At 36.3% G+C, this 17,303-nt stretch overlaps 1 protein-coding gene across 3 annotated transcripts; it reads right to left on the reverse strand.

The window, feature by feature from the left end:
- Positions 1-14,201: 14,201 nt before the first annotated feature.
- On the reverse strand, positions 14,202-16,581 carry LOC133293344 (adenylate isopentenyltransferase 5, chloroplastic-like). 3 transcript variants are annotated; one of them, XM_061491896.1, is made up of 3 exons: positions 16,303-16,581; positions 14,832-15,873; positions 14,202-14,223 (listed from the first exon to the last, which is right to left on the reverse strand). In XM_061491896.1, the coding sequence occupies exon 2, from the start codon at positions 15,857-15,859 to the stop codon at positions 14,834-14,836; it is 1,026 nt and encodes a 341-aa protein (XP_061347880.1). In that variant the 5' UTR covers positions 15,860-15,873; positions 16,303-16,581; the 3' UTR covers positions 14,202-14,223; positions 14,832-14,833. The 3 variants fall into 3 exon arrangements, with proteins under 3 accessions (XP_061347880.1, XP_061347879.1, XP_061347878.1); XM_061491895.1 differs by lacking the exon at positions 14,202-14,223 and having other exon boundaries at positions 14,231-15,881; XM_061491894.1 differs by lacking the exon at positions 14,202-14,223 and having other exon boundaries at positions 14,231-15,873; positions 16,303-16,580.
- Between the last annotated feature and the right edge of the window lie 722 nt (positions 16,582-17,303).

Consider the following 17,303-nt stretch of genomic DNA (forward strand, 5'->3'; position numbering starts at 1 on the left):
ATATTACTATATAAGTTAAAGTTTAAATAGCATAATAGCTTAAATTTTAAATATTTTTTTTTTGTATACATAGGAAAGAAAAAGACAACTACAGACTAACGTATCTGGGCAACATATTGCCCTTTGTATCCTCAACAATTAGCATCTCACACCCAGTCGGAGCTCTCTCATACCACTGAGTAGACCAACTAGAAAAATTGCCATTAGCAGCCATCCAGTGGGTCACCTGATTACCCTCCATGTACACATGTCCAATCTCTACCCTCCAATCCTTCAATAACAGCATCCTGATCTTGGACACCAATGAGAAACATGGATCAGAGCTGACACAACCTTCCTTCACCAAGTGGATCCCCATTAAAGAATCTCCTTCTAAGATAACCTGATTGTACCTCTGTTCCCAAGCCCATTCCAATCCCACCAAGAGGCCCCATAGTTCTGCAATCAACACTGATTCTGGATTCAGTTTCTTAAAGTATCCCATAATCCAACTTCATGTCTCATCTCTACAAACCCACCACAAGTAGCTTTTAAACCATTGCCTGAATAAGAGCCATCAAAGTTCAGTTTAACCCAACCGACTGGGGGAGGGGACCAACTAACCATAATCTCTTCATATCTTTCCATAGCTAATCCAGCACCTGTTAGAATTTCATTAGCCACCTTAATATTGTTGACAAAGAGCGAAACCTGTGAGAAAAACTCCATAGAGGAAGATCCCTTGCCATTGAAAATTAGCCTATTTCTGTCCTTCCAAACAAACCAACAGATCACTCCAAATGTTAACCTCCAGCTCCTATTCTTCTTATCTCTACTGAGGTTCTTGTTCAACCAGCTCTCCAAGTTATTACTCAGAAAAGAATTCAACTCTCTATCCTCAATCCAATAGTTCCAAACCTCACGAACTCAAGAGCAGTTCCTAAACACATGATTATCCTCCTCCACACAACCATGACATCTGGGACAAGTAGTAATGGTTGTCATATGTCTCCTGACTCTCTCAGCATTTGTAAGAAGTTTACTTCCAGTCAACAACCAGAGAAAGAATTTAACCCTCTGTGGAACTTCCCATTTCCAAACAATTCCAATTCCTAGGGCTACCCTCATTACAATGACTGGACAGATAGGCATAAGCAAATTCAATGGTGAATGAACCCGAATTGGATAGAGTCCAAATCACTCTATCTTGACCCTCAAGTTTATTAGGGGGGTTAAGAGTCCCTAGAATATCCAGAATTTCTCTAGGCAGAAGAGAATTTAGCATGTCCCAATCCCAAACTCCTTCTTTGACACAATCCCACACCATCCATCTCTTAGCCTCATTAGAAATGTTGGTAACAGCGTGGTCCACCAACCTGCCCACATTTGGAACCCATCTATCCATCCAGAAAGAGGTTTTAGTCCCATCTCCTACGATAATTCTGGAACCCTCTAGAATCTGTCCCCAAGACTTTTGGATCCCTTTCCAGGAATTGGAAGTAGTGATGTTATTTTTGATAACAGGGTTAAAAGAGTCCTCAACGTTATACTTACTCCTTAGCACTCTGATCCAAAGATCCTCCTTATTAGACAGCACCTCAAAACCCAGCTTCATAGAAAAAGCTCTATTAACCAGCTTCTGGTCCCTGAATCCCAGCCCTCCATGACTTTTAGACATACAAACTTTTTTCCAACTCACAAGGTGGGTTTTCCTCTTAGCTTGGGTTGAGCCCCAAATAAAGTCCCTTGTTAATTTCTCCACATCCTTGCAGACACCAACAAGAAGAACAACAGCCTGCATAGAGTAAGCAGGCATTGCCTCTAAGACTGACTTAGCTAAAATAGAACGACCTGCCAATGATAAAGATGTTTGATTCTAACCAGATAGTCTCCCTTGAACTCTCTCCAACACATTGTTGAAAGTTCTTTTTGTTACCCTCTTGTGGTGAAGAGGAACTCCAAGGTACTTCCCCAAATCAGGGGTAATCCCTATACTAAGAGATTCATTGATTTCTTTTGCTCTCCCTAGACATACATTCTTTGAGAGAAACATCCTCGTTTTGTCCTTACTTACTTTATGCCCAGAAGCTCCAGCAAATAGTTTCAAAACTTGATTAATCACATGGGCCTAGTCCAAACTAGCTTCAGCACACAAGATAATGACGTCAGCAAAAAATAAGTGAGAAATGGGAGGACCATTCTTTCTTAGTATAATAGGCTTCCATGCTTTTGTCTCTACTGCCACATTGATAAGGTGAGCCAATCTTTCCAAACACAGCAGAAACGGGTAAGGGGAGATAGGATCCCCTTGCCTGATGCCTCTCCCAGGATTAATACTTCTAGTTTTCACTCCATTCCAAAGCAGACTCATAGATGTAGTGGATATACAACTGTAAATTAAGTCAACAAGAGAACCAGGAAGACCAATCTCCTTCATTGTTTCCAGAATAAAGCACCAATCAAGACGATTATAGGCTTTCTCCAAATCAACCTTTATCATCATCCAACCCTTATTACCTTTCCTGGCTCTCATTGAATGAATGACCTCCTGAGCTATGATTATGTTATCAGTACCTTGTCTGCCTTTTATGAAGCTGCATTGGTTCGGGGAGACAATCTTAGGCAGTATATTTCTCAACCTCTCTGTAATAATCTTTGTAATGGTTTTATAAACAGCATTACAAAGACTAATAGATCTAAAATCTTTCATGTTTTCTGGGCTATCTTTCTTGGGGATTAAGCAAATCAAAGTACCATTGATTTCTTTCACCTTCTCAGGATAGTGGAATATGTCATTCACAATCTTGCAGACAGAGTTCCCAATAGTATCCCACTGACTCTGAAAAAACAAAGCATTCAAGCCATCTAGTCCAGGAGCCTTGAACTTACCCATTCTGAATACAGTTCTTTTAATTTCCTCCTTGTTGGGATTCTGAGCCAAAAACCTCTTCTCTGCACTAGACAAAACAGCGAACGTATTCAGAAGAGGGAACTCTCCATCTCTCTCCTCATCAGATTTGAACAGGTATTGGTAGTATGTAACTGCCATATTCACAAGAGTATCAGTATCAGCTATCCAATTCTCCTGGTCATCTTTTAGGGTTACTATCTTGTTATGTCTCCTTCTATTGACAGTAAAGGAGTGGAAAAACCTAGAGTTCTTGTCCCCTTATTTCAGCCATTGACAGCGAGATCTTTGGTACCAGATCACTTCCTCTTGAACCAGGATTGATTACAGTTCCTTCCAAAGATTATTCTGAAGAATTTTTGAATTGTGATCAAATTTCCCATACTTATAGTTATCCATCCCATTTAGCCGAGCATACAGTTTGTTCTTCTGTTTCATTTTCTCTTTGAATACATTTTGGTGCGCAATCCTTTGCATCAGCTTCGAATCTATTCCTAGTTGTTAACCAGTTACCATCATTCCCCCAGCTCTTCTTGACCAATTCATAGAATCTCTGATCAGTTAACCAGGCAGCCAAGAACTTGAAGCTCTTGGAATATTCCCCAGGTTTAGACTGCCTATCATTACATATGAGGATTGGCTTGGGGTCAGAATTGAAGAAGGGAAGGTGAATGGTAAACTTATCAGGTCAAGCAATATTCCAGTCTTCATTAGTACAAGCCCTATCCAATCTCTCATGGAGTCTCCCATGTTTCCAGGTGAAATCAGGGCCCTTATACCCCAAACCATTGATGTTACACCTAGACAAACACTGTTGCATCTTGTTACCTCCTTACCTCCCACTTTCTTAAAAGCCTTTAGGATAGAGTTAAAATCACCCAATAGTAGCCAGGGTTCCAAGATAGAATTGCTAATGGCCTCAAGCTCAGACCAGAGCAATTTCCTCTTTAGTCTCTTAGGCTCCCATAAACAAAAGTAACCAAGTCAACCTTTTTAGATTCTAGATCCTTCACCCTAGTATGAATAAACTGGTGATGAGTCTTTAGAATTTCCAACTCCACCTTATTTCCATCCCAAAGCAGCCATAAACCTCCAGAAAAACCAATCGGATCCTGTTTAAAGAAATTAGGAAATCTCAGCTTCTTTATGATTTCATCACTTCTCAACCCACCAACTCTAGTCTTCAAAAGAGCCAAAATACTAACTTTAAATCTAAAGCTTAAATCTCTAATTAGGGAAGGGAAGCATTTCTTCCCCACCCCTCTACAATTCCAAGACATAATAAACATAAAGGTAATTAAAAGAACTTGTACAAGGGATAACCCTAGAAGACTAGCTTCACTTCTGTTGAGAAGAACTTCCCCACATCATAGAAGGACTATCCTCAGCAGCCCTGACCCTGTAATAAGAAATCAACAACTTATTCAGAGTGGGATCCTCATTAATATCCTTCTTACCAAGGTTATGACCATTACTCCCATTTTTAGGAATCATATCAGAACTGTTTAGACTTTTCCCTTTGCTCCTGATAGTCCCTTTGCACAGACCTTCCAGCACAGAATTTGGAGACACATTCTCAGCTCCAACTTTTTTCAAAGGATTTCTAAAACCAAGCTTGGTTTTGTCTCTTCCCTGTTTATTCAAGTTTCTATTAGTTCCACTCTCTGGACTTCGCAACTTCTTCTGAGTACTGGATACAGTTGCCACATCCTCCTTGACAGAGCTAACTGGACTTTTATCTACTTCCATAGCCCCTTCACTGGTCCTGATCCCAGTCATAGCCTGAGTGTTCTTAACTTGTTCCTCCATCCTTTGCCCTTCATCTGTCACCACTACAGGAATGATTACATCCTTCAGAATAGGATTCCCTGGTTTAAGGGTAGATTTTTGAACCCTCATCTCAACATTGTTGTGGCTTACAGGTTTAGCTCTAAGTTTCCTACTTCTAGGAATTCTCTGGATGACCATCCAGCTTCCAAAAGCTTCATCCGGTTTCACCTCGTTGGCTCCCTTTACCACAGAACCACTCTCATTTTTCTCCTGGCCTATGCTTCCCTCCACGGAGATTGGGGCTTGTTGGATACACTGAGGCTGAGACTTTGGACATTGATCCTTCCTGTGCCCATACACCCCACATTTGAAACAAACCAGGTGAAGTCCCTCATACCCAACCTGGAAAACCCTTTCACCTATCACAAATTTAGACAGTATGCTCTTTCTCAGGTCGATTTCAACACATATCCTTGCAAAGCGGGCTCTCTCAGTGATGACCTCATCTCTAAACTCACTCTTCCTCAGGGAATTTCTATCTACTTTCAAAGTTTGACCAAAAATATTTCCAATTCGCCACAGATGGCGAGCCGTATAGAGTTCAATTGGGAGTCCAGGTATTCTTACCCACACAGCCAATTTCTTCACACTTTCGTCATATGGGTCAAAGAAAGGCCTCCAACTCTGGACTACCACATAGTGGTCATTGACAATCCAGGGGCCTTCTTTCAGGACATGACGATAGTCATTATCATCATGGAACCTCAGAAGGAGGTATCTGTTATCCAGGTCAATAGTTTCAAAGGAGCTTACCAGGTTCCACATCCTCTGCACTCGGACCACCAGAAATCTTAAGCTAATCTGTTTGCCCAGAAGCTTGATTATAAGACTTTACGCCATTTTTCACAATCCCTTTTGTGTTCTTCCATGGAGAAGGAATACCTCGGGCAAAGAGGATCTTCAACTTCTTCCCGCGCCAGGCCTTCCATCAATTCTGCTTCCTCATCCTCCCTTTTCTGTTTCGTTATCCAATCTTCCTCCTCGCTGTCTGATTGTCCTCCCGTTTCCATTAAGTTTAAGCAACTTATCCTTGTAGGATACCACTCTGCTACGAGATCCACTGCTGGCTTCAGTCATCTTCTCCTCCAGATTCAATTGGATTGGGGAACACGAGTCTGTATCTCCCCCTCCTTCTTCAAGCATGTTCTCATCCATAGTAGCATCCTCCATCGCAGCACCCTTGGGTTTTTTACCACCACGGGGGGTCACCTCTTCCTCAGTACAACTACGATCTCTCGTAATCTTGGATCCATCGTCATCCGTCGGTGATTGCTGATCACCTTCTTCAGTTTCCATCCCACCACAAGCTTGATTCCAAAACCCTAGCAGAGAAAAAATATCGCGCGCGTGGGGATACGCGTTGAAAATATTTTTTTTTTCTTTTTCAAATTTTAAATATATTATCTTCCGGTTTTAAAAAATATGGTATACAGCTAGGCTTGTTAGAACTCATCGGGGTTGGCTTTGAACCAAAGGTGTCATAAAATTTGTAAGAAGAAACAATTAACGTTTCGTACGTGAATCAAGGTAGAAAAATATATTGTCCTCTTGTGCATACTCAATATGACGATAATCACAGAGATAGCGATTGATAGGGATACTGTTTCATCTCTAATTATCGTTAAAATTAGAATCTTTGATCTTTATGCAGCCAAATGCCTTAAAAGAAGTATCATATGGCGATGATGTACATAAGTTCAACAGTATACCTTTATATATATACACAATAGAATTGGGAACCAACTCGGTGATCATTCCGAGACAAAGGGGAATTTTGGATCCAATCTCAATCAAGCTTTATTTAACTTTCTTATGATGATCACTCAGGATAAGAGGACAACAACGGAAAGAAGGAGCACAAATTCATAGTACTCTTTATTTTTTGTAACCCTTCGTGGCTAGCATTTTGTACCATGTCGAACTCATCACCTACAAAGATATTCTATCAATGGATATATACGGTATTCTGTTATAAGAAAAAAGTGTAAAATTGGTTTGGTTACTGGAAGTGCACATAGAATGTATCTCAAAGAGCTTACCTATTATCTTAGATTTTATGTTAGCACAACTAGGAAATTTTGTAAGAGGGACCAAGAAAAGAAAATCCACACAACTTGAAATTTTTAAAATAAGGGGCCAAATTTAAATTTTTTTATATGGGAAGAATGATAAAGACGAAAGTTGAAAGGTCAAATTTTAGAGGAAGAAACTTTCATTATATTATTTTTCTCTCATATCTGAATGGGATTTAAGAATAAATATTTGAATGAATTTGAAGGAGGAGGATTATCCACCCTAATTCCTCCCTGATCATCCAACAGATTCTTTTATATTAGGTGACGTGTCTTGTTGAAGAAAGAAGACAACACTGAGAAATAGCATTGATGTGATGGCTGATGACATGGAATAGCATGGAAGTTGCAGGCAGAAATGTTTATCTTCCTCCTAGCTCGTTCACCTTTATTTTGTTAATTCCCATCAAGCATATTTCAATTCAGTAAGCAACCCGGTTAAAAATTAATTCTTGTTATCCTTTTCCTTTATTGTTGATTTAAATTGCAACAGAATGTATGTCAAAAACTTACTCCATTCAGGTTTTAAGTTACTCGAAATCTATACGTAGCAAAATCAAATTTTTGCACAAAATTTCTAAGTGTTTGGTTTATTTTATAACTTTAAGGGCAACTAATTCATCGATCCTATTTACATATTGAGCTGCACTGAAAAAAAGCTAGGTGTGTATCCCTTAAGGGATTGAGTATCTTGATGTATAGGTGATCAAGCAAATAGTGGTATGAACCAAAGTTCACGAAGAGTTACTATAAGTGCAATCTCAGAGAAGCTGATAAATGGAGGAATATATATGTATAGGCTACGATGACTCTAAAATCCAGTAAAGTAACAACATGATATATCAGGTACCTATTCAATGGGAGAAAATGAGTTTCTATTAGGTGAGAAAATATTCCATAAATATGACAAAATGTGATTAAAAAACCGTTAGCTAATTCCTAACCATTGCATTGAGAAATTGTTGTTAGAGAATAATATAAACCATTAAAAGGTCTTACCCAACACCTTAAGGTTTTGAGTTGAAATGATTCTTTATATGATATCAGAGCTTTAGTGACAACAAGATCACGAGTTAGATCCTCAACACTCTCACTTTATAGTGGAATTAAAATAAACACAAAATAAACTAAAAAATTGAGTCTGTGTAATATTCAAGCTTCAAGCCTAAATAGCTCTTGCGTGAGGAGGTGTGTTAGAGAATAATATAAACTGTTAAAAAGACCTTCACCTAACATTTTAAGATTTTGGATTGAAATAATTATTCACAGTTTCTCATCATCGTGCGTGCGTGTATGGACAATGGTAAGATGCGCAGGCTTGAAAGTGATCCTCTACCATGAATTCCCCGTGCTCGCTGCCGGATGCTAAGGAAATAGATCCTTGATAGGTCTTTGTAGGTTGGCCCATTATTCTCGGTTTGTGAGGACCACCCTACTCTACAAAATCAGTGTGTCAACATATATGTTAGAACTTCGTCCGACCATCCATAATGTGCCGTGTTTAGAGTTGGATATAACAGATTGCCTGATCGATCGATAACAAGCCCTTATGGTTGATCTTTGTAACTTCTTTATTTTCGTTGTTTCTGCATATCAATGTCTTAGTAATGATGATTAGTCTTTTTTATTCCTTGTAACGTCAGATGAAATAAAGTATTTATTTTCTTATATCGATTTACCACTAAACTCTAGAGTGACTTCAGCATATATAGTTGCCCAGGTGAGTGACATATTTAACTATTAAAAAATATCGTATAACTGTTTGAATGTTGCTCAATATACATATTGCAAAAAATTAGTATTGTTTTCAATCAATCTCAATAGACACAGATCCATCGAGCCTCATAGCGATCCCCGTCGGAAGCAATGATATATTGAAAACATATTATAAGTTGTCCTTCATAATTTACAAATGTCAGGCACTAATAACCTTATAAATTGATAATGATATCTATTAATTAAAATATAGATATTTTGGTAGTGATGAGATGCATATAAATCACTATCATACAGTTACTGAACTGATAAGAACAGATACTGTACTTTTATATTATAACCTTAAGAAAATATATTCTATGTATGTTTGATGTGGACCAAGATGCTCATGGAAGCATTGGAAAATTATTACTCGTTCTATCTTTTTCACCTTTTCTTTTTATATGAGATGCAAAGCCAAAACTATGCCCCTTTACTAAAGGTGATTTTGACCATACATGCATTTTTAATATATACATATAAAACGTTTCCTTTATCAATTTTTTTACCAAGTATTTCCCTGATAATACCAGCAAATTTTTGTGAAATGCGCTATACTCGAAAGAGGAGGTAGGGGAATTAAAAGCAAAAGTGCTTAAGAACAAAAAATTACAATTTTTTTTTTTTTGGCCCCTATTGTAGTTCCACTATAACCTTTTTAATATGGGGTGGTGAGTGGGAGTATATAATGGCAAACTGTTTGTTATATATTGGTTGGAATCGTGAGATGAAGAAGAGAAAGTATTGCCCCCACCTTTTTAATAACCCTTCACCCCTTTTGTCTCTTTTTCAAGATTCCCAATAAACCTTAGAATAAGAATTGTTCCCTTCATTAGTATCCTTTATTAGTTGTATGAAGGTTACCGTATTAGAAAAGTTTAGTATCAACTTTAGAGGTATTATACCTTTCATAAGATGAATTTGATCACAACCCATCTCAACAAGTTTTCAATCCGTCAATCACATTATCAAGTATGATCAATTCCGTCAAATCATGTATTTGTGTTTGTCGCACTGGGGTTGGCCTCCCTCACCCGCTTGATCTTATTATGGAACAAATTTTTGATGCTACTCTAGCACCAAAGATTCAGTACATCTCATCAATAAAAATATTACATGTCAGCTAAAGTTTTATTTTCTCTAACAAATTTTTTTTCTCTCATATGATGTGTAATGCTCTCTCATTGGTGAGATGCACTGAATCTTAGTATAACAGTAGCACCAAAAATTCATTCCTTATTATTATGATTGCATAAGTTGATGAAACGGACATCTCTATTGGCTTACATTAATAATAAATGTACGTAGTGGAGTACATGTTACAATGTCGTTTCCGTGGTGGGTAAGGGGCACAACTCACTCAATTCCAACTCAAAAGTAAAAAGACCAAAACGCCACTCATTGCTGGTTCCCACCACCATGAGTGGGGCATGGGACTTATACTCCCAATTCACATCACAAATCAATCAGTGTGAATAAACTCAACCTTTGGATTGGACCCCACCAAGAGCCAACTTTAATCATGTTTGATGCAGGTTCACCACAAACTACCAGTACGGAAGGTTCACAAAAGGAGCGGTTGCTTATTACTTAAAGACAAAAAGAAAGTAAAAAGCATTTTAGATTTTTCATTATGTACTATATGGTCTGCACCGCAACCCATCCCCTTCAACCGTCCTCCACGGATGCCAATAATGCTTCTCACTCGTACGGTTGCCAAATTTAGGTACTTTTAGTTTTGGCACATTGACCCATTTTCTGATAAAATGTATTTGTATGTCACGCAGTACAAAAAAAATTTCAAAGTGCCACGCGGCCAAAGTCTGTAGAGATTACTGTTTGGCCACGTGGCAAGTCAATTGAGGCTATAATACTCATCTCATTGACCTAAAGCATTCAATTTTAATGTTTTTCTAACACATGGGAGAGTGAGGACTAAAGTAGATAGACAATCTAGAGACTATAGTGCAACATGTTATATCAGTCCAAAGTTGTTGTACTATGCAACATGTACTCTTTTAATGCGTTGCACTATAGATTTTACAGTGTCCAGCTACTTTAATATAATATAAACCCTTTAAAATTTTAAAAATTATTGAATTAAAAGTTTATGTATCATGTTAGAAAAATTATAGACTTAAAAACTAAACGAATGATAATTGATCTATACAAGGATTAATATGAAATTAACTAATTATTTAAAAAAATTAATTAATTTAATTTAAATTACTCGACTCATCACGATCCAATGAACACGGTTAAAATGCTCACTTCCAAGTAGGGTTGGCAAAAATAAGTAAATCAGTAAGGATGGCTCGTAACCCGTGAAAAATGAGTCGGGTTGGATTGGCAAAAATGAGCTACCAACTCGACCCGAGCCAGCTCGGGAAAAAACAAGCCAACCCGCGGGTCAAACGAGCCAGCTCGCGGGTTGAGTTTTTTTTTTTTTTAAATACAAAATATAATATAAAAAAAGATAAAACTCATACGTTGTCATCGTCTTTCTTCCTTCTCTAAACCTAAGTCCCTAATCTTCTCACATCGCTGCCATTTTTGTTCGGTCTCTCACTCAGAAATCGAGACACAGCCGCCAGCCACCACCGTTCGCGCTTCGTCAGCCCCTGGCTTCATCGCCTTAGCTGCTCAGTCTTGGCCTCAATTCTTGCATTGAAAGCTTCTTGTATTCTTGATTTTTTGCAACACCCACATAGCTCATAGAAGCCACGTACGTAGCTGGTGCATTAATACTACATGTTCATTTAAATATGTCGAAAATGAGCCATTTTTTAGCCAATCCGCGAGCCAATTTTCGAGCCAACCCAAGAGTCATTTTTTCAACGAGTCAACCCTAACCCGACTCGGAGCGGGTTTGGTTGGTTTTATGGCTCTCTCTTTTTTTAGTCAACTCTAGTCCTACTCATTTTTTTCGGGTTGGACCGGATTATCCTGTTTTGCCAACCCTACTTCCAAATACTGCTTTGGCTAATTTGTATTGAACTTTTTTTAATTTGTATCGAACTTTAGACAACTGTTATTCTTGTCTTTTAAAAATATATTAGATATTTATTTAGTTTTTTTAAAAATATATAATAAATAATTTTTAAAATTTTAAAATAATTAACGGCAAAATAATATAATTAATTCGGCTCAATATATATTAGATAACTATTTTACAATAACATATATTCGATAAAAAAATATTTTTATGTTATTCTTAATATATGTTATTTTAATATTTAACAAATATATGTTATTGTACTATTTGACGTTAACATATATTTGATTAAATAATTAGTTATTGTACTATTTATTAAATATATATTAAGCCAAAATTAATTGCATTATTTTGACGTTAATTATTTTAAATTTTAAAAAAATATTCATTATATGATTAAAAAAAACTAAATAAATATCTAATATACTTTTAAAAGACAAGAATAACAGTTGTCTAAAGTTCAATACAATTTATTTACCAAAAAAAAATTTCAATACAAATTAAAAAAGTAAAGTTTAATACAAATTAGCCAAAGCAGTACTGGGAAGTTAGCGTTTGGACCGTGTTCATTGGATCATGATAAGTCACTGAATTGGGTAATTTAAATTTATTTAATTAAATTGTTTAAATAATTAGTTAATTTCATATTAATCCTTATATAGATCAATTATCATTTGTTTAGTTTTTAAATTTATAATTTTTCTAACATGATAAATAAACTTTTAATTCAATAACTTTTTAAAATTTTAAAAGGTTTATATTGAACCAAAGTAGCTGGATAGTGTAGAGACTATAGTACAACGTGTTAAAAAAATACACCGTGCACAATATAACGACTATGGACTGATATGATATGTTGCACTATGTTTTTAGGAATAGATTCTTCATATAAAAAAGTGGTCATGTTTTTTTATCACAACTACTCATTGATGGTGAGATAAGAGAGAAAAAAATGTATAATTTTCAAATGAGTAATTGTGATCAAATAACATGACCACATAATCACTTTTCCACGTGAAAAAATTCACTCCCACGTTCTCTACACTGTCAAACTGCTTTAATCCTCTATCAGCCACGTGTCAAAAAAGCATGTAAAAAAATGCTGCAACGTTCCCTGCTTTAGCCGCTGGTCAATGAGGTGAGTATTGTGCCCCGGGGTGTTTGGGTGTTTGTTTCAAGTTTTTGAAGAGGATTATCGGTAATCCTTCTTTGGTAAATGTAATTGTCACGTTTGGTAAAAGGAATAAATTATGATTCCCGGATATCCAAGGATTACCGGTAATTTGATTTATAAAGAAAAGTCACTATTCAGATTACCAAAAATAATATGGTAATTCGGAATACCAATCAGAATACCAAGTAAAGGGAAAACACAACAATAAATTTTGAGACAAAAATACCCCAATACACATAAAAAATCTAGACCCAATCTATCAATTACAAAAGTAAAAATAGTTTGGGGTTATTTTTGTAAAATAACCTCATATTCCAAGTCATATTTCGTTCTAAACTAAATATGGAATCAGTAATTTTTACCCAATATTTCCGGTAATATTTTGTTGAACCAAACACTTCTTTTGTAAGATTCCAAGTAAACTCAATTTCTACTGTATTCCCATTAATCATGATTCCCAGTCACCAATAAATTTCTCTTGTACCAAACACACCCTAATTATCACGCCATATGGCCAAACAATAGTCTCTACTATAGACAGCAACTTTAGCCACACGGTATTTTGGAAAAAAAATTCTGTTACCTGACATATAAATGTTTTATTAAAAAACGTGGTAGATGGGTCAATGTTACAAATTTGACAAGAAAATACTATAGGACCCTGGCCTCAAGTAGTACCTATGTTTGAACTTTTAAGTCCTTTATTTTTGTTTTCGTTTTACGATTTAGACCAACTCAAAAATTGATTAGAGTAAGCAAAACTTGTTTCCTTAAAATTGTTTGAAAAAGTGTGTCCTATGAATTTTTTTGTGTGCAGAAGTATCTTAAACTTTTCATTGATTAAAAAAAAAATTGTAACCAGGGGATTTAACGAGCCGTGAAAAAAGATATATAGTGCAACTTAAGAAGAATTGAATTGAAGAGTAGGACCGCTGGAGATTATTTTTTTTATTTTCTTTTTATTTGGTACTTCAACTGTTTTCTATCATGCTAATCTTATCTTTCTTTTCACAATTCGTTGATAAGGATAGTGTTATTTTTTTTTTTTTACAATTATTGTTATTATTATCAATTACACTGGAAGAGTATGCAGTTGTAAGATTCTCTAATTGTCAAGAAATGAAAATTCTGTCACATCAGTATCAAATATATTTTTTTAGTAACTACATCGGTATCAAATTTAACAAGCATTTCCTTAGTGCAACTGTTACACGGTAGGTCCACAACATTAGCCAACAATGCAGGGAGCGTATATGCTATGCTCCATTAACATAATTAATTCATATGGAACACAATTAAGTATTCCTGATCCCGATGTAACCCAAAACAACTAAAGAAAAAATTATTATTATTTTTATGATTGTTGGATTAAAATTAAATCAGATATTATAAAATAATATTAAATGAGAATCGTTAATTTAATTTTGATCCAACAATCATAAGTCATAAAAGTAATTATAAAAGAAAAATTGTTATAAATATAACTTTAACCGTACATTTTTCATATAACCTGTCAAAGAAGTTGAACAAAAGATTATACATATATGTAGAGAGAGAGGGTAAAACTTTTGCTACCAATGACATGACGTGAAAAAAAAAAAAAAAAAAAAAGATGTGGAATGCCGGAACAGTCACTATTTTGTCACGCTTGTAAATTTTTTTATCAAACTGTCACGTCAACAGTAAATTTTGTTAAAATGTCATGCGGCATATTTTGCTACACTGTGTAGCGAAATATGTTTGCAAGTAATTCGTTACACAGTGCAGCGAAATATGCCACGTCAGAATGCACATAACCAAAAATGTCACGTGTCAAGCAGACAGAATTCAAGCATAATTCGCTACACAGTGTAGCGAATTTCTGCTTGATTGACACGTGTCATTTTTTGTTGACCGTGCATTCTGACATATTTCGCTACACTGTGTAGCGAATTATTTGCAAACATATTTTTCCACGCCGTGTAATATGTGGTGTGACATTTTGGTAAAATTTAGTATTGACTTGACAAAGTGATAATTTTTTTTTGCAAGTGTGTCAAAATGGTGACTCTTCCTTGAATGCCATAGTGTCAAGCATGTTAATGGTGCGATCTTCGTATATAGATTCTCTGGCCCTACCTCTAATGGGTTGCAGCCGCAACGGCAGCCATTGCTACGGGCGGCGGTGGGGCAGAAACAGCAGTAATTACATCTTTTGGGGACACAATTCCAGCGGGAACAACATGGGATTCCTCGTACAGGAACTTGTGCACGATCCTAAGACTCTTTGCCAGCACGTGATCCTCCCACGCTTCCCGTGCCTGTTCATCAGAGCCACTTTTGAGGAAAACCTCGGTGGCGTCGAGGCGGTGCATGCTCCGTTTCCACATGCTGTGCAGGCGATGAATCTTCTGGAGCTGGCGATTTGCGAGCGTGCAGTTATTGACTTTGATCCTCTCAATGGCACTCTCGAGGAGCCTCTTCTTTATTCTGTAATCCTCTGTTGTTGACTCTGCTCTTAGGAAATCGTGAAATTCAGGAACCCCAATGGCCCTTCGAATCCCTCTCGTGTAATCAGCACAAGGGTCGAAGAATTCACGAACCTCGTCAAGTTGACCACCCTCTATCATGCGATCTACACGTGCATGTAGTGAGGAATGGAGCACAGGGAGTGAAACATCTACCCAGAGGAAGCAACACTCGTACCTTAACCTAAACTCTGTGTTATGGTTCACCAAAGCATCTATGTAGGAATTGGAACCCCCAGCAATTATGGGTAAGCCATCCCTTCCCACGATGGAATCGATGGCCAAAGAGGCATGGAGACAAAAGTCATTAGCAGTGAAATTTAAGTTAGGATCAACCATGCCTAGAAGATGATGTGGGACCCCACGAGTCTCTTCCTCTGTTACCTTATTGGTTGTGATGTCAAGACCCTTGTAAACTTGCATTTTGTCAGAGTTCACTATCTCCGCTGGTGGGAAATGGTTGGCCAAGTCTATTGCCAGCTTCGTCTTGCCGGTTCCTGTGGCCCCCAATATCACAACAACCTTATCCTTGCGATGGTGAAACAAGGACAAGGACTCCATATTGGTGAGCCCCTTTTGGAAATTTATTAGGGGCAGTACTTGTTTGCAAGCAGGGGCAGAAGATACTGGGATAATCATTTTTTTAACTATACCTGCCAAGCTGACCACACATTAATTTTTTTATTTAATCATGTACGGGCATTAATTTATATACAATATGTTCAAAAGATCTTTCCTTAAAACTATTATAAATAAATCAATTTTAATCAAACGAAAGAAAGAGATAAGTATACAAGTGAATATAGATAAAACTTTGTTGTATAACTTACACCAAATTTCAATAAGATTGAAGAATAAAGAACAAACAAGCTTAGTCTGCAAGCGTATAGCATAGCATATATGGGGCATATTATGAAGTATGGAGGAAATGAAAGATGTATGCTTCCCACACTGAGACTACCGAAACAGAGTATATATAAAGCAGGGGATAAGCAAAATATAGCAATAATGATTTTTTTTTTTACCATATCCTACATATAATTTACATGGACCACCATATTTATGCATATATGTGTACGTACCGTCAGTGTCAAAGACGCGGCGAGCAGCTGAAAAATTATAAAGTTGGGTTCTTGCTTGGAGTGCCTAATAAGGGAGAAGTTAAAGAGTGTGATGATATTGTGCGGAATATGAACTGGGGTAATAGAAATTTGAAGAGGCCTTGTGTGAAGGAACTTGACTTGAACAGAAGCTCTCTGGGAACATTTGCAAGGAACAACGGAGATGGATGGATTTGGGAGTGATCCGTGGATTTTCTGGTGTTGCTAAGGAAGCATGCCGCTAATTTATACGAAACGAAAACCTCTATGCCCCACTTTAGGAATAACATAGAAATTAGTTTTCCGCTCCTAGCCTCCGGAATTCATCAAATTAAAGTAGAAAAAATGTGATAAATAGTAGATTGAACCCTTTTCTTTTTCTTTTATAACTTTTTATAATTATTTTTATACTTTTTGGATCAAAATTAAATCATTGGCTCTAATATTATTTTATAATAATTAATTTAATTTTGATCTAATAAATATAAAAATGATTAGAAGAGGTTATAAAGGAAAAGAAATTATAAATAGAGTAAACACCCTTTTTAGTCCCTGTCAATATCTACGAAGTCCTTTTTAGTCCCTGGCAATAAAAAAGGACTAAATTGGTCCCTGAAATTACAAAAAAAAAAAGGGTCATGTTAGTCCTTATGTCAACTCCCAAATATGTAGAGTGACCCTTTTCTTGTACTTTCAGGGACCAATTTGGTCCTTTTTTATTGTCAGAGAATGAAAATGACTTCGTAGATATTGTCATGGACTAAAAAGGGTGTTTACTCTTATAAATATAACATTTCTTTATAAATATATATTAAATTTTATTCTTTAATTTAAATTTAATTTCCGATCCTTTATTTATTTTTGAATGATCAATTTTGGTCTATATTATAATCATAATTCTAATAAACGACGTAATAAATAAATTGTCACATCAGTCTTAAATGGTTTGTGTCACAATTATATTTTTAAATATATACATATAA

Source organism: Gastrolobium bilobum, unplaced genomic scaffold (assembly GCF_033153095.1).
Source record: "Gastrolobium bilobum isolate Gb01-03AN ecotype WA unplaced genomic scaffold, APGP_CSIRO_Gbil_v1 utg3209, whole genome shotgun sequence".
Taxonomy (NCBI): Eukaryota; Viridiplantae; Streptophyta; class Magnoliopsida; order Fabales; family Fabaceae; genus Gastrolobium; species Gastrolobium bilobum.